At 44.8% G+C, this 18,328-nt stretch overlaps 2 protein-coding genes across 5 annotated transcripts in view; one reads left to right on the top strand and one right to left on the bottom strand.

Moving 5' to 3' along the window:
- Positions 1 to 1,723, bottom strand: part of syk (spleen tyrosine kinase) — a 458,870-nt gene extending 457,147 nt beyond the window's left edge. Inside the window, exon 1 of one of the 3 annotated variants that reach the window (XM_072516819.1) lies at positions 1,053 to 1,723. The gene's annotated coding sequence lies outside the window, so the exon portion shown is untranslated. The remainder of the gene's footprint in view (positions 1 to 1,052) is intronic. The other 2 variants (XM_072516816.1, XM_072516820.1) reach the window with 2 other exon arrangements.
- Positions 706 to 7,172, top strand: LOC140429591 (GTP-binding protein Di-Ras2). Of its 2 annotated transcripts, none has more exons than XM_072516821.1 (2): positions 706 to 903; positions 5,308 to 7,172. In XM_072516821.1, exon 2 carries the CDS (start codon positions 5,334 to 5,336, stop codon positions 5,928 to 5,930), a length of 597 nt encoding a protein of 198 aa, XP_072372922.1. In that variant the 5' UTR covers positions 706 to 903; positions 5,308 to 5,333; the 3' UTR covers positions 5,931 to 7,172. The 2 variants fall into 2 exon arrangements, with proteins under 2 accessions (XP_072372922.1, XP_072372923.1); XM_072516822.1 differs by lacking the exon at positions 706 to 903 and adding an exon at positions 4,344 to 4,920.
- Positions 7,173 to 18,328: the final 11,156 nt, after the last annotated feature.

The raw sequence follows: 18,328 nt of genomic DNA, 5'->3' as shown, positions 1-18,328 counted from the left end.
GCCTTGGGTCATCGTCTGTGTGGAATTTGCACGTTCTTCCCATGTCTGCGGGGATTTACTCCCGCAGTCCAAAGATGTGCAGGTCAAGTGGATTGACCATGATAAATTGTCCCTTACTTGTCCAATAGGTTAGATGGGATTATTGGGTTATGGAGATAGGCTGGGTGCATGGGCCGAGGGAGGGTGCTCTTTCAGAGGGTTGGTGCAGACTCGATGTGTCGAATGGCCTCCTTGTGCACTGTAGTGATTCTTTGATTCTGTGATTCATTCAATAGCCATGAAGAAAAACTGCAAGTGAGTCTTCTCCCCAGCACTAACTCAGTGGCCCGCTGCTGGAAGACATGTACAAGTGAATGAAAATTGGATACCCGTTAAATCAACAGTAACCACGAGCAAAACGGTAATATTTGGCAAAGGCTTGGAACATAGTCAGGGCCTGTTCACCAGTTTCCCAGCATGAGTCAGCCTCTTTTGCAGGGGACAACATTGTAATTTGTTAAACTATTGCTCGAATCAATACCAATAATCCAAACGCCTGATGTTCCCGGCCGTGTTTACTGTGAAAATCTCTCCAGATCTCCCGCATTGTTTACTCAGTGGGAAGTACACTATTCTGCAGAGGGTGAAGATGGGATGAGAGTACAAGAGACTCTTATTGTGAAAGGAATCACGTGCCATCTGTCGACAGCAAAAACAGGAGGTGATCTAATCTGAGCTCCTGGACGGGGAGCAGGAGAGCTCTGCTTCATTCCCTCTGCAGAGGCAGTTGAGAACAGTGTACCCACACACTGCCTTTCCAGCCTCATTGCTGACACCACCGCAGCCGAGAAACTGGAGCCATCGCGGCGGCATGTGGACCTCCCAACCTTCCTTTCCAGTTTAATTCCCGGATCCCTTCCCAAGGTAAAGTGCTTCCATGTTTGGGAAATGAATAGCGGGCACATGGAGCTAGAATAATGATTCAAATGCATGCACCGACATAGTAATGGCCTTGCCTTCAATAATGGACAGATTGTTAGATTTATACTTCCAATAATTTGGAGCTTTCTTACTTTCTGTGAAAGGATGGTTCAGAGCCGAGCCGGTGGCGACGCCTTTATTGTTTCACGGTGAAGGAGCCGGTATCCTGGCGGAGTTGCAACATTTCCTGGATCTGGGGAATGGGTGTGCCCTTTGCTTTCATTCTGAAGAGACAGGTGTTCGGACTTGCGTTTTAGACGAAAGCAACTGTATAGTTGCTAAATTTGTTTGATATTATACATCGGCCAAAATAATCCGAGTGTTTGCACATGTGCCTCCGTGTGCCGCTTGAACCTGACCGCTTTAACAAATAGACGGGCACAATGCAGGCTGTTTGATATTGGCTATTCAGTGAGGGAAAGCTTCCGCTAAATGCTGCATGGTGGCGGCACTGATCACTGTGTCCCGATGTGACGATAATTTCGTCCTTAAAACTGCATTTCAAATCTGGATTGGTCTAACGAAGAGGCACAGAGCATCCTGCTGGACTTTACATTGTGAGGTTCCATCATTCTGAGCTCATTCTCCAAAGAGGTGTCCATATCAGTCAGACAGTGGCCTCGGGCCATTCATTGGGAACTCTGGTGCAGCACTGGAGCACGGCCATTGATAACCTACCCGCGCAGAAGCATTCTGTCAGCGTTGTCTGTCGTCCAATGCTTGCAGAATACGGCCTTGGCCACTGCATTATCATATTCAATCGTGTGCAAAAAGACATTTTGGTGGCGGGGGGGCGGGGGGGGGGGGGGAGCATTTCTGCAATGTTAACAATCCAGGAGTATTGCTCCTGGCAGGCTGCTGTGCTAGGGGGAGAGGAAAGAAGGGGACATCTCATTAAATGGGAAAGGGCTAACTGAGAGAAAAAGACTAGTGAAGTGAAGGGGTGACCCAAATTCCAGCTGCTTCTGACTCAGCCCCTTTGAATGGAATCAAAGTAATGTCATTGATGAATAACTGTGCATCCATATCTGTGTGTGATGCGCCTGAAATTTGGAAATATGAATTTCGCTGCTCTTTATATATTAGATTTATTCTATAAATATGCTTATTCTTGGAGGTCAGTTGAAGCTGAGAGATGGCTTTAAGAACTCTGAGCCAGTGACAGAATTTCCAACTTTCACAGTCATTTACTCGCCATCTGGCCTACCTGAGTACTGGGCGGATGATTTAATGGAAGCCACAGACCGTCAGCTTGAATGAAAGTCTCATTTTTAACATTGCATTATTACACTCCGAGCCTGTCACTTCCAATGGCCCGGCTAACCTCACCCAGCACGGTCTACGCTTCCGAGCTAAGAGCCTTCATTTCCCATTAGAGGAGGCGGACAAAAACTGCAGCCCAGGATGCGCATTGTGAACAATGCTCCGCCATCCTCTGCTCTCAGATCCCATTCACTGTACTCGCCATTGCAAAATGGGGAGGGCACGTCATTGGCCATGGTCTAGGGTCCTAATGACTGTCTTTCTCCCTTTTCTGTACTTAAGGTGTAACTAATTTGAACTCAAAACGAATGCAAACTTCCGGCTCCCATATTAGCAGATAGCTGAATTGTCTCTAAAATGTTAGATAAATATGTGGCAATAAATAAATAACCTTCTCAGACAAGATTTTGAAAAGCATGTAAACATCCACTGTTTGACCTCTGTCAGCATTCCTGGCAATAGTATGTTATTGATACCGCATTATTTCACATTATTTCACATAGCATAAAAGGCCTGGATCAAGTGCAGAAAAATGGGCTTAGAATAGATTGGTGCTTCATGGCCGGCATTGACACGATGGGCCGAAGGGCCTCTTTCTGTGCTCTAATGCCTGTGCCTATTTGTGACTGAGTATTTGTTTTTTTCCCCCTGAAATGACTTGGGGAGGGGGCAGGCTCTCGCGTTGCCCTTTTGACAGTGTCAGCGAGATCAGAGTGATGAGAGAAAATTACTTTCAACGCGGAAATATTAAAGGCCGATGAATAATTGACGCTGTTTTGCTTTATACCCATCTGATATCAGAGACAAAACAACTTTGTATACACCGGAAAGGCAAATACAAATCCCTATCAATCTGTGCACTGTATATAAACTGACTGACTGGCTGGGAGTAATCCAGCTTTTATATTTCCCCAGCAATGTTTGGGGAAGTAAGTATAACCGAGACCAGTTCTCCTCCACCAAAAAGCAACTCAGTACTGAGCTATCGATTAGATGTCTTCAAATTTGACACGACATTCGCAACAATCTAGAAAATGTATTTGAATTCCTAAATGTGTCATCCTGTTCTACACCTTTGCACTGTCTCATGTCGGTCTTCTGAAATCTAACTGAACAATGTATTGAATGCACAAACCTAACTTTTGAAATGAAAGAACCCATTGCTCTGTGTGCTCCGCGCCAGTGTTGTCCATTTGCCCTTTGGTTTTGCACTTGAAAGATAATGACGTACCAGATTAAAAATGCCAGTTTAGTGAGGAATCAGGAACCTTTAATAATCCGGAGCTAACTGATCATGGTTCTATTGTCTGCCTGAGAGAGATAGCTGAGTATTATTAGGCCCTGCGTCTGTTTATCTAACATTTTTTTAGCTATCTTATGTGTTGCCTGGTCAAAGCAATTGTCCGCCAGTAAGTGTCCATTAGAAATAAATAATAGATTGAATTATCCTTACTGTGTGTAAAACGGAAAGCATAGTAAGGACTTGTTTAAAATAGATCAGAAAGCGGCTCCCCGCGGCATTGTTTCATGTATTCGGGTGGGTTTGGACTGGTCATTTAAAGGGTCCCCAAAAGGTGGTGGAAGTGGATTACAAGGATGTACAAAGAAGCAGAGCTCCTTAATCAGACAAGATTGATTCTCAGGGAATTGAAGTATTGCGGAAGCGTGAGATGAAATGTAACATAAAACAACCCCCCCCTCCCCCCCACACACATAAACACCCCCCCCCCCCCACCCCACCGGTGCTCCAAGTGGGAATGCTGCTCCCAGTTTAGACAGCCTGCTGCTGGCTGGTTTACACTGGGCTTGACCTGGCGCCCTCCAGTTGGTGGCGACGATGACCCTTTGGAAACGGATGAAGTACAGGTTATTAAAATAGAGTAAATATTAAAGCTTGTTAGCGCTGACAGACAGGGGCAACTGGGAATTGATTACGAAACGTGCGCGAACGCCAGGCATTAGGTCTGCAAACGTGGTGAAGAAGACAAAACGCTCAGTGAATGTGGAAACAGGTCTGGCATCATCTGGAGGGGCAGGCGAGAGAGGGGGAGGGGGGGTCAGGTTAATCATAGGAAAGCAGACAATTCAACTGGAAACCGTCCTTCCTTATCCAGATGTTGACTGACGATCCAGTGTGAAATACAAAAACAGCCCTCCCCCTCCCCCAGCTGTTTAATTTTTATTCCGTTGTTTAAATCAGTTGCTAAATTTGACAGAGGCCAGGATTTGGAGCTGGTCAAACTCTCGGGCACTAAATGGTGGTTAGGGAAAGAAAGGAGAGTTGTTTTTTGGGTGCTGACGGTGCGGGTTTGATACGTGCTCTCTCCCTCGCTCTCTCCTCTCACTGTGGAAGATTTATGAGCAGCTCTGGCTCAGAGTGAGCTCTGTTGCAGTATTCTGACGACCAGCAGTGAAAGAGGTAGCAGTGAAAATTACTGATGACGATAGTCAGATCCCGTCTCCCTGATCACACAGAGCCCTCGAAACAAGCCAGATACGTAACAACATCCCTGTATCGAGCGCGTCTCCGGTGCCTTAAATATCAGTCAGAAACTCCCTCCAGCCCTGTGAGTGAGCACAAAGCCGGCTCCTTCATCAGTCATCCTGTGCAACCTTCAGCCACCATGAGTCCTCAAGACTGAGCGCGGCTCGACACTGGCGATCGGCACACTGCAACTGGTATTGTTGTCTCGGAAGGTAATTTATATATATTTTGCAAAAGAACCTGCAGAATGCAGATGCCGTAACATTGGCTGGGGGCAGCTGTGTGGCGGGCAGGGTCAGTGGCGGCTCTGCACCCATTTCTGCCCCCTGCTGATCCCTGGCCTGGATGCTGAAATGGCAAGATGCACTTGGTCATGTACCGGGGCAGCCAGTCTGCTGCCCCCAGCATCTCTGTAAGGGCGCACAGTGGGAGGATGTAACTGGGCACGGCATCAATGAAGCAGCCCTGATTCTGCACAGGGAGCTCTGAATTATAACGCTGGGCACTCACTGACTTTATTGTTTTGAAATTTGAAAAAAAAATGTTGGATGTGTGCACGAGCTGAGCATGTGTAATCTCTGCTTTCCCTTTGACTCTAGGTGAGAGTGTGAGGCAGCCTGCAAAGATGCCGGAGCAGAGTAATGATTACAGGGTGGTGGTGTTTGGAGCGGGGGGCGTGGGCAAGAGCTCGCTGGTCCTGAGGTTTGTCAAAGGCACTTTCCGGGAGAGCTACATCCCCACCATCGAAGACACTTACCGCCAGGTTATCAGCTGCGACAAGAGCATCTGCACTTTACAGATCACCGACACCACGGGCAGCCATCAGTTCCCGGCCATGCAGCGCCTGTCCATCTCGAAGGGGCACGCCTTCATCCTGGTCTACTCCATCACCAGCAAGCAGTCCCTGGAGGAGCTGAAGCCCATCTACGAGCAAGTGTGCCAGATCAAGGGGGACGTGGAGAGCATCCCCATCATGCTGGTGGGTAACAAGTGCGATGACACCCTGAGGGAGGTGCAGGCCAGCGACGGCGAGTCCCAGGCCAAGCGCTGGAAGTGCGGCTTCATGGAGACCTCGGCCAAGACCAACCACAACGTCAAGGAGCTCTTCCAGGAGCTGCTGAACCTGGAGAAGCGCCGGGCCGTGAGCTTGCAGATCGACGGCAAGAAATCCAAGCAGCAAAAGAGGACAGAGAAACTCAAGGGCAAGTGTGTCGTTATGTGAACTGCCGCCTAGCCGAATAAGCAACAAAAGAACAGACCCTCTGGACAACCGACCCATCAGACTGGGGGGGGGGGGGGGGGGGGGGTGACCCTGTGTCCTCGACCACGTGGGTTTATTTCAAAGACTCAAAGATGAAACTTCTTGTCCTCCCCCCCCCCCCCCCCCATTGAGCCAAAATAAAAATAAAAATACAGAGTCCCATTGGCGAACCATCAGGTTGTTCTGATGGAGGAGGTGTGTATTGGTAATAAATAAATAGCCAAACTCCTGGTTTAAAATGATCTGAATGCACCATAGATATTTCTATTCCAGTACAAGCAGCTAATAAAAAGCACACTCATTTGGACGTGATCAGTCACGTTTTTTTTTATTGATTCAAGCGTATTCACAATAAACAGCACCTTATTAATGCAAGCGGATATTCATTTTGGCAGTTTTTTTAAAAATCGCTCGACAAATAGTTTCAATCAATATAGTTCAAGGTCAGGATAACGGACTATTGATTTAAGCTATTTATATAATAAATACATTTAACCTTGCATGAGGTTTTACATTTTAAAAAAAAAGGTATATTCTGAAATCAGTGCCGGCGATGCAGGAGGTTCAATCGTGGCGAGTTTCTCATTGCAACATCACTTTTTTCTTAAAGGCAAGGGTGGGGATTGCGGGGGAAATAAACTAATGAAATAGCACACGATCGTGTACCTCTCGGTTCATTTAGCATAGCACCAGTCAATCAGTAAGGAATACATGGCAATGTCGTTTTTAAACTGCACGATCATTTCTTTCATTTATGCACAACGGAACCGTTTGTACATTTCTCTGTCGACGTTTTGTGCACATAATCCACCAGGAAGGAATGCTGACGCGCAGAAACTTTGAAATAAAAAAAAGGCAACCGAGAACTCGATCTAATGTCATTTGATATTGGAATGAAAGTTGGCAGACGTTTAAATATATTTAAATAAAGCATTCATTCGACCGAGGGAAAGGATAATGAGTTAATTTGTACAGACTTATTCTTCCAGAGGCTCCACACCGAAATATATCCTTCTTTCCCTGGGGCAAATTGCTATGATGTAGAAAAAAAGCAATTGTATTTATTCTGTTCAGAAGCATCGAAGTTATATTTCATTAATGTTATTTACAAATGCCTGTATATAAGTCATCTGTGCCTATAACTTTCTATACTTCCTACGCTGTATATTTCAAACCGACAATAAAATAGTTGAGTTTATCAGAGTCGGGTGTGTGTGGTTTCAATACAATCTCTTCCTTCACCTCGAGCCTCTCATATCAACGCCGGGACAGCAGTGCAGTGAATTATTTACTGCAATTTTTCATTCTAAATCTATCGCTCTGTCTCTATCCAAAAGATGCGGAATGGCCACCTGCGCTCTAAACTGGGACAACGATCTGATCGTTTGCATTAACCCTATCCACTTACATTTTGGTAATGTTGTGGAAAATATGCATTCCAAGTGCCGCCCTTTTCAATTCAGCCCAGGTCGGCTGCTGCCTGAGAGAGAGCAGGCGCCGGTCAAAGGCGTTTTCAAGTTTCTGATCTCGGGAAGTTCAGGTTAGTTAATCGGATATTTTCACCTCTGGTTTTAAGTCTGTGAACAAACAAACTGCAGTTAAATGTTGCAGACCGAAACCAGCGAAGTATATTATTCGCTGTGTTAAATGTTAGCATGAATCCTTTTTTGTGAATGAACTTACCAATTACACTTCTGTATTAAACAGAACAGTTTAGCTTTGCAACGAGTTGCTTTGTCTTTAATTAAGGTGAGAACATCAAATAAACCTTGAATCAGAAAAAACAAATCACACACTTTCCCTCTTATAGGCAGGGCCACCTTAATCGTGGTCTCCAGCTCCCTGCTCCCACTTGGCTCATTTGACCGCCGTTTTATCACTTAGTTACAAAGTTGTGGATTTAAATCCCACCAGATTTGATCCTTGAAATCCCCATTCCAGTGTGAGTACTGACGGGGTGCTGCCCTGTTGGAGGCAGGTGGATGGAAGAGATCCTGCGGCACTATTTAGTAGGGAAGTTCTTGCCAAAATGATCGACATCACAAAAACTGAGCATTCACACAATGCTGTTTGTGAGAGCTTGCTCTCCACTAATTGGCTGCTGCATTTCCTGCACTTCAAGGGCATTTAATTGTCAGTAAAGTGCTTTTGGGGACATCCTGTGGTTATATGTGCTATATAAATGTATTACTTCTTTCCTTTTCCCACATCAATCATACCGAACTCTGCAACATCTCAGTCTATAATTCTCAGTCTTCTGCACTAGTTGTTACTGATGAAGCAATACTTCCAAAGGGGTTATCTAGGTCGCAGTGAATTATCAACACGGTTTTAGAAACAATTGTGATAACTGGGGAAAGTCCTGACTGATATTGAAGAGTGTAGAAGAGTGTGCTGCGAACAACGTATTGACAATGCTATCATAGAATCATATGCAGCATAATGGCTTGGATTTTGCAGTGGCAATAATGGTGAAACTGTGAGCATTGTCCTTATTCAATGGAAGCTGACAGCAACTTAGGAAATCAGCACATTTACAGAATAGCAGTTTTATTCCATGAAGGTGCACTATTAAGGTCCCTACAGCCTGCGCTTCAGAAGCAATCAGTGAATTGACCATTTGTTAGTCTCAGTGTAGGCCACTGAAAATGTGACATCTTGCTGGATGAGATTTTAACACCACACTGACTTCTTATTTACTGCTAACGATCTTCGCTGGCCCTGAAAAACTGATTTTATATTTTTACAATGTCAAATGTGCCCATTATGAGAAAAAATACATTTTTGAAATAGTTTTGAAATTTGTTTATCTTTAGTTCAGCTTCTAATTTAATTCAATCGTAAATCTTTTATTTCACTGTCCACAAATTGCAATTTCCTGGTGTGCTGTCTGTGAGAATACTTAAAGTGATTGGCTGCTTTCCTGCTTGCTGTCATCACTGCTGCTGAACACTTGGAGATCCCCGATAATCATAACTAGATTTAAACTGCTATGAGAAAAGTGGAAATCCATTCCACAAGAGATCATTAAATCTTTGTGGGCAGCTTCCTTCGAAGTCAGTGGCAAGTATTGTTGCTGGCTGTTGTGACCTCTAGTTCTAAATTCTCCCACAAGAGGAAATATTCCACTTCTACCCCGTTAATACTCCTCGGGATCTTTATGTTTCAATCATATCGCCTCTTACTCTTCTAAACTCCAGCTAATGCAAGCCTAGCCTGTCTAACCTTTGCTCATAAGACAACCCATTCATTCCAGGTATTAGTCTGGTAAACCCTCTCTGAACTGCTACTGGCATACTTATATATTTCCTTAAATAAGGAGACCAATACTGTACACAGTATTCCAGATGTGGTTTCACTAGTGCCCTCTACAGGGCATAACCTCCCTACTTACATATTCAATTCCCCCCACAATAAATTATGACATTCTATTAGCTTTCCTAATTCCTTACTGTACCTGCATACTCGCCTTTTGTGATTCATGCACTAGGACATCCAAGTCCCGCTGCACCTCAGAGCTCTGCAATCTCACACCATTTAGATAATAAGCTTTTTTTAAATTTTCCTGCCAAAACAGACAATTTCACATTTTCCCTCATTTTACTTTGATGTAGATAAATTGAAGATAATATGCATTAGCACAAAATACGTAAACCATAATATTATAAGGTCTAGAAAGAAGTCCACACCAAGCTGAGCAGGTTCATGGGACGTGGCCTGCGATGCCCACGTCCCATGAACGAATATAAAAAAAATCAAAGGAAAAAGGTTTAATACAACAGACCAAGAGTACAGAGCAGTTATTCTACTACAGGAGCCAGCTCACAGTTCATTGTCCTCTGGTTTTAAACAGGATGTAGAAGGGGGCACTCCGCCCCTCAGTGGGGGAGTGTGTATGCCTCACAGTTTGGAAATATCAATCCCCAGTCTCATAAGTGTCCCATGACCTGTTTAAGGTTTCATTAGTGTTGTATGACCTGCTTAACCCCAGGTTATGACACATAAGTTATATGGGAACATTAAATTGGTGTCTGTTAGTGAGGCTAGACAAGGTACCACATAAAAGAGTGATCCTAAAGGTGAAATCGCAGGGGATTGGGGTAGAGTGCTAAATTGGATTGAGGGTTGCCTGACTGACAGAAAACAGAGAGTCATGATAAATGGGGCCTTCTCTGGCTGGCGAACTGTAACTAATGGGGTGCCGCAGGGGTCAGTCCTCAGATCTCAACTGTCTACAATTTAGATAAATGATCCGCAGGCAGGGTCAGAGTGTAACATAGCAGCATTTGTAAATGCTACTAAAATAGGTGGGAAAGCAGGGGAGGTAAAGTTTTTACACATGGAGATAGATAGGCTAGGAGAATGGGCCAAAAGTTGGCAGATGGAGTTCAATGTGGATAAGTGTGAGGTTATCCATTTTGGCCGAAAAAACAGACAGGGAAATTATTATCTAAATGGAAAGCAGATTCAAAATTCATCTGCGCAGAGTGATCTGGGTGTATTTGTTCATGAATGGCAGAAAGTCAGTATGCAGGTACAGCATAGCATTAAAAAGGCAAATTGAATTCTAGTGTTTATTGCAAAAGGACTAGAGTAAAAAGTAGAAAACTGTTGTTGCAATTGTATAGGGTATTGACGAGACCACATCTGGAGTATTGTGTCCGGTTTTGGTTTCCTTATATGAAGAAGGATGTGGTGGCATTGGAGACAGTTCAGTGGAGGTTCACCAGATTGATTCTGGGAATGAAAGCATTGGTGTATGAGGAGAGATTGAGCAGTTTGGGCTTATACTCTCTGGAGTATGAAAGGGAATATGATCGAGGTATATAAAATACTAAGAAGGATTGATAAGGTAAACGTAGACCAAATGTTCTCCATTGTGTGGCATTCTAAAATGAGAGATCACAGATATAGGTTGAGAGGTGCTAGATTTATAAGTGAGATGAGGGGGAAGTACTTCTCACAGAGTGTGGTGAATTTGTGGAACTCGCTGCCCCATTGTGCGGTGGAATCTCAATGTTTAAATGGTTTCAAGAAGGAGATAAATATATTTCTGATTTCAAAAAAACAGGATAAAGGGATATGAAGAACATGCAGGGAGGTCGTTTTAAGACCAGGAAGAGATCAGCCATGATTTGATTGAATGGTGGAGCAGGCTCAAAGGGCTGAATTGCCTACTTCTGCTCATAATCTCTATGGTCCTAAAAGCAAAAGAATAAACAATTGTTTGCAGTTATTCTCACTGAGAATATCTACTCAATGTATAGCTTAATGCAAGAACCAGAAGAACATGGGAGTACATCTGCAGAGAATTTAGGGAAAGTCAGAATGGTTGTTTAATCTACTATAAATCATTGGAGAAATTACATTAATGATATTTGCAGCTTTGGATCATGGACATGAAAAGGACAAAATGCATTCAGAGTTCAGACCAAAAATGACAAGGATGAGTCTGGGACTTAGGTCTAAATTGTGAAGAGAGGGCAGCACGGTGGTGCAGTGGGTTAGCCCTGCAGCCTCATGGAGTTTGCACATTCCCCCCCCCCCCGTGTTTGCCTGGGTTTCGCCCCCACAATCCAAAGATGTGCAGGGTAGGTGGATTGGCCACGCTAAATTGCCCCTTAATTGGAAAAAATGAATAGGGTACTCCAAATTTATAAAATAAATAAATACAATGTGAAGAGAAACCTACAGATCTGAATATGTAGTGATTTGGAAAATAAATACTTTGAAGGGACATCCACATATTTTAAACAACCGACACCTTTAGGACAACATAACAAGCAGGCTACTTAATTTAAATTAAGATTATATAGCTGGATAATTTTTAAATATAAACAAAGAGCTAGAACAGATGCAAGAAATATTTTAAAAGGTGAGCAATAGAGTTCAGGAGAAAAAAACAAGAACAAAACAGCCAATCACGAGACAGCACGCATTAATAAAAGAGATATATGTAAATTGAAACGAAAGAAAAAGTCATATTCTGAAGAGTATAGATAATAAAGGAAAGGATGAAAATAGAGATTAAGAGGGATTAGGAAAGAACTTTAAAAAATCAGGAAGGTAAAGAGGAACTTGAAAATTAAATTAAAAAGGATGCCCAGGATAGAATCACAAATAATGGGCGGGATTCTCTGACCCCCCGCCAGGTCGGAGAATTGCCGGGGGCTGGCGTGAATCCCGCCCCCCGCCGGTTGCCGAATTCACCGGCACCAGATATTCGGCGGGGGCGGGAATCGCGTTGCGCCGGTTGGCGAGCCCCCCCCCCCCAGCGATTCTCCGGCCCACGATGGGCCGAAGTCCCGCTGCTGGAATGCCTGTCCCGCCGGCGAGGATCAAACTACCTCTCTTCCCGGCGGGACTAGGCGGTGCGGGCGGGCTCCCAGGTACTGGGGGGTGCGCGGGGCGATCTGGCCCCGGGGGGTGCCCCCATGGTGGCCTGGCCCACGATCGGGGCCCACCGATCCGCGGGCGGGCCTGTGCCATGGGGGCACTCTTTTTCCTCCGCCTCGGCCACAGTCTTCACCATGGCCGACGCGGAAGAGACACCCCCCTGCGCATGCGCGGGGATGACGTCAGCAGCCGTTGACGCTCCAGCACATGTGCGGACTTCCGCCGCCCGGCAAAGTCCTTTCGGCCCCGGCTGGCATGGCGCCAAAGGCCTTTCTCGCCGGCTGGCGGCGCGCCAACCACTCCAGCGTGGGGCTAGCCCCTCAAGGTGTGGGTTTAGCCCCTAAAGGTGCGGAGAAATCCCCACCTTTGGGGCAGCCCGACGCCGGAGTGGTTCATGCCACTCCTCCCTGCCCCGCCGGGTAGGGGAGAATCCCGCCCAATAACAGCAAATTAGCAGAAATAAAGAATAATTACTGTTTCAGGTTGCACCAGTCTAACAAGGTGGATATGACATTTGAAGAATAGATACAAAGGAACATAAAGACATTTAGATAGATGGTAAGGAGAAAATTGATAAATTAAACAAACTTAACAAAGATAAAACCATGGGTCAAGATGGATTGCATTAGTACACACTCAAAGCGCCAAAAGAAGATATATGTGTCTATATATGTAAACATTTAGTAGAAAAGGGAATGATGCCAGAGGACTGATGGACATCTAATACTATCGTTACAATCCCTGTAGAGACTGAAAACATTTAAAATTTATTAATTTCCCAGCAACTGTCAGAAATTATCGCACAAGGTTTCAAGTTTTAAGACTTTTACTTTCACAGACAAACTAAAATCAACATTGACCGAACATTACTTAATAGGCAACTAATATAAAGTTACAGAAAAGCTACTTTCCTCATTAACCAATTAACAAAGCTGAAGAGACCACACCTGGTGATTGAACACATTCTCTCCCCTTGCCCATTCGGGTGTAATTTCCAGTGTAATTTTAAACAAAGTTCCCTTCACTCACCTTCTGAGCAGACCTGAATGCACTTCTAGTAGCAACTAGCAGCTACTTGATCTCCAACTCTCCAAACCAGCTTTGTTATTATTATGTTTTGTTTGGGGGAAATATTAATAAAGGATGAAGTTTTAATATGATTGCATATTGAGGTTTAAGAATTAAAAAGAAGATAATAGAAAAGGGTTACAGATGCCTTTGCTAAAATTCAGCTTATCTCTTTTGTTGTAAAAGTCAGCGTTCAAGTACATTATAACAGGAGGTAACCTTCGTAAAACTTAAAGAAACATCAATAGAATTTCTAGCTGCAAGATCTATATTAGCAGACCTTGTTAGGGATGGCAAAGTCTTGAAGTCAGATAGCAAGGATCGTTGTCTTAGTACCAGACAGAGACGGGGGCGGTAGACAGGCCAAGATAAGCTCGAAGCTTCTGGAAAGGGTGTGGGCATATATGCATGCCTAGTACAAGATTTACCTGCTTTAATAAAAATCTATATGTAATGTCAGATTGAAATTTAAACAATGTCTGTATATATGCAAAGAATGGGATAAGAATGTGCAGTTTTTCTGTAAACACTGGAATTCAGATCACCTATTGGGTTGAACTGGTTCTCCCTGCATATGCTTTAACAAATGATTGTAAACTGCTCTGAGTCCCCTCTGATTAAGTTGTAAGAAGTCAGAAATAACAGATTGATCAGCTATAACAATTGGCACTGTGAGCACGGTACCCACATCAGACCCTTGGGACAGCTCTGCAAAAAGGTGAGCATATTTTATTTACCACCCATTGTCAATGCAGTAAGCCCAGCCATGAAAAGTCTAGTCGAGTATCAGAAGTACCAAATAAAACAAATCTATAAATTGTCAACAAAAATGGTTTTCTATATATAATACAGGAGAACTCAGACCAGGCACGCAGAGAATGGTCGCAGCTAAGTGGATTTGTAGAGAATGGTCGCGATCGAGACAAGGATAGGAAATGTCAATGGCAGAGGAAAAAGCCGTGATCTTTATTGCGGGGGCAGAGGGTCGAATCACTTTGGGGGTGAGGGGTCCCTTGCAAGACAACAGTAAAAAATCATTAAGAAAATGCTGAAGGACAGGTGGAACTCAGAAGGACCCCCAAGGAAAAAAAAGAGCTGGTGGGTAGTTCAGAAGAAGGACAAATAACAGAAAGTTGTCACCAGTTTCTGTTTACAACTGGTTAGATAAATGAATGGCAACATCCAGACAGGCCAATGGCTGCAGCTTGCAGCAACACCATTGTACATATAGGGACGGGGCCACCACCATATGATAAAAGCAGTCACCAACCGCCTGTTTGAGTGAGGGCACTAAGCACATGCCCCTATGAGCATAACCAATAGATTTAGTAAACTTAGGAAACAGGGTAAGACTAAACCTGAAGGAACTCAAATTTGTTAAGGAGTAGGAAGGTGAGGGGACAATGTCACTCTATCTTGCCTGAAAGCATAGAAAACTGACTGCGCTTTCCAATCATCCCCTCTATGGCTGAGTAACTTTGGTCAGCTGCGAAACTAACAGCACTTAAAACTGTTTGGAAGGTCCAGGAGCTGTCAATCAACGCTTGATGTTTATAAATGTTGAGGTTTGTTTTACAGCTCACTCTTCAAACCCTGAAGAGAGATAAATGGAACGATGCTGACAACTGGTGGTTTCTGGAAGTTGAAAATCACAGCCCAGTAAAATCAATATCAATGAGAAATGAATGAATGCCTTGCAGATCAAAGACCTGAGGTGGTTTAAACCCAGCTGACTAGTTTTGTCTTTCCAGGAATTGTCAAGTGCTGCTTCCTCTGGCTGAGCCAGCAGCGATATTGTTCAGGTGAGTGTTAAAGCACTCTGCCTCTGCCTGGACTACACTCTAGCTTCCAGAAAGCGGTCTCTATTCTGCAGGGTTTCCTGACAAGGGTCTCTTCTGAGTGGCTTCCTGACAGGGATGTAACAACTGGAAGACTTTAGGAATATGGGCTTCATGGTATTTGGCAATTTCAGGGTTAAAAGCCTGGGGTTAGAGAGCGTTTGACTGCATTGATCATTTTATTTTAAGAATTCTGTTTTGCAGGGCCTGGGTACTTTTCGTAGCCAGAAGAAATTGCAAAGGAATGTGTTTTTCAGTCTGGACTAATGGAATATGGTTTGACTGGGAAAGTCCCTGAGGAGTTAATGTGCTTTGCAGCCTGCCGAGACAATTCGTTTTTTAGCTTGGGGAGAGGGGGTGATTGCTGGGTGGGGCCAAGGATTGCAGAGAGATATTTTGAAAAGCTTTAGAGAGACATTTTGAAAAGCTTTAGAGAGGCAGTTTTTGGTTACATTTTTGGAGAGGAGTTGAAATCTGGTGCGGGATTCTCCGTTCCTGAGACTGGGTGCTGATGCCGATGCAGAATTCGTGGATAATTCACGACAGCAAAACTGGTGACGAACCTGGATCGATTCAGCGACTGAGGAGGGACTAGCAACGGCACTATATGGAACACAATTGATTCCTGTGAAAATCGGTGCGGGGTTCGCTAGGTCCATAATTAAAACTCAGGAGGCTGACAAGCTGCAGCTGCATATACACATTATAATTCCACACACACTGATCCCAGCCAACAAGATGGCATTGGTTGTGCTGGAGCGTGCCCAAACAGCTGATGGGTCGGCTGGGGCCAGAGGGCACCGAGGCGGGTGGCCTGGGGGACACCTATACGACCAGTGGCCCTAAGTTCACAGTGGACTGTCAGCGGTGTGCGCAGTTGCATGGCTGCCTTGTTGGCTGCGGCAATGGTGTTCAGTGCCCGTCCACCCCGACCACACAGACCACCTCCAGGCCATCCCCTGCTACTCCTGCTGGCCCTGGCAGAAGCCCTCTGGCCAATGGCACAACTGTCGGCAACTATGGCGATGTTGGACATTATCCGTACCCTCTCTCTATCTCCCTCAGCAGCCACAACGTTGGTTTCACAATTTTTAAAAGCACAAGTGAAACGCGCCATCGGGAACTCGGCCCATTAGAGGCGAAAAATCGCGGAGGTCCGGTGGAATACCGGGCCAGGCTCGCTAAGGACATGCAAATAGTGTTTACTGTATGTACGTTCTGTACCGCATTGCCGCCGCTGTCGCGGTGACGGAGAATTGTGCTTTGGCGTCAAATTGGCTCCCGCGTGATTTTTTTCATATGAACCTATTCTCCACCCAATCGCGTTTCGCGATTTTGCCATCAGCCAACGGAGAATTTTGCCCCGATCAGTCTGACACCAAGTCCACAATTCTCCCACAGTCAGATAAATTGAGAGCTGTATATTTCTTTTCCTGTTGTTTAATGGGAAATTGAGTTGCAGTGTTTATTTTTTAAAAATAAATTTAGACTACCCAATTCTTTTTTTTCTAATTAAGGGGCAATTTAGTGTGGCCAATCCACCTAGCCTGCACATCTTTGGGTTGTGAGGGTGAGACTCCACACAGACAGTGACCCGGAGCCAGGATCGAACTTGGGTCCTCAGCGCTATGAGGCAGCAGTGCTAACCACTGCGCCACCGTGCCGCCCTAAGTAAGAGTGTTTAAGGGGTCATTGTAAGCTGTTCTTTTCAGGTGTGCAGTTAAAAAGTTAATATTGTATTTATAATAAAGTTTTGTTTTAAAAATACCAAAGCCCAATTTCTTCATGCAATCGCTCCTGGAGTGAATCATTCTTTCTGCACAGACTTAAAGTTGGAGGGCCGGAGCATCGGAGACAGGTCAGCGCCCGCTGCCGATCCCGTTTTCTCCCCGACTCTGGATTCTCTGCCATATCTGGAACTCCACTACCAGTGGCACGAGGCGGAGATTGCTGCCCAATATCTAACAGATAGGGAAATGTGTGAAGGTGGCTTATGAATGTGAGATTCCAACAGAAGATTAAAGAAGGAATTGGAACACCAATGTGAGAATGCAGAGGTGGTTTGTAACTTGTGAATGAGCTAACATAGGAGAGTACATGGTGCAGACGCACTGAAGAACGAGCCTTTCTCAGCTACTTGACAAGCAGCGTGACAAAAACTGGTTAATATGACCTGAAATGTCAGAAACCATTTTTAAATGATCAAGGCACTGACGCATACTCCACAGAGAAACTGAGATTAGACCAAATTGAAGTTGAATTAAAATAAATTTTAGATTGGGAGAAAAGGCAAGGGAGAAATAATTACTTAATATGAAGTAACTACAAGATGAATACAGGTGAAGGGGGAGTTTGTGAATCTTTTAAATCTGAGCAATTATACCACTTCAATTATATCTCAAAATTAGTTTTGAGAAGAAGAGAGCAAAGGGAAAGGAAGTTGGCTAACTTAGGCTGGGCCAAGAGTCAAAAGCGGGGAATGGTGCATAACTCGGATATACAATTTTGAATGCAAGGGTTGTGATCGACAGGCCTCATTGCATCCGACTCGGTAAAGTGATGAAGCCATTAAATCTCACGAGAAGCCTCTTGAGAGATTTGCAATGCTTGGAACGCCTCGCAAGATCTAACAAGATCTCGCGAGATGTCATGATCTGGATCGTGCCCTCGCTGGGCGAGATCCAGATTAACATATTTAAGTGAGCCATTAGGCTCATTTAAATATGTTGGTGCGAGATTCTCCCGAGGCCCGGGAACGAACGCCAGGCATAACAGCATCTAGGGGGGTCTCCCAGGCCATCAGAGGCCACTGGGTGGTCGAGCTCTGGGCAGGGTGGTACCCTGGCACACCCGCTGCCACCTGGGCACCTTGGCACTGTCAGCCTGGCATCTTGGCACCGCCACTTGGACACTCTGGCACTACCACCCTAGCAGCCTAGGTGACACTTCCAGACTGGCGGAGCACTGCCAGGTGCTAGGTTGGCAGTGCCACAGTTCCTGGGTGCCAGGTGTTGCTAACTTTTGGTTGGTTCAATTGGCTCTGTTTTATAACCTTTG

Source organism: Scyliorhinus torazame, chromosome 9 (genome assembly GCF_047496885.1).
Source record: "Scyliorhinus torazame isolate Kashiwa2021f chromosome 9, sScyTor2.1, whole genome shotgun sequence".
Classification (NCBI taxonomy): Eukaryota; Metazoa; Chordata; class Chondrichthyes; order Carcharhiniformes; family Scyliorhinidae; genus Scyliorhinus; species Scyliorhinus torazame.
This window is presented reverse-complemented; position numbering and strand designations above follow the sequence as displayed.

Bases quoted from the DNA above. Each gene is read 5' to 3' on its own strand.
- LOC140429591 (XM_072516821.1), top strand. From the start codon at position 5,334: ATGCCGGAGCAGAGTAATGATTACAGGGTGGTGGTGTTTGGAGCGGGG.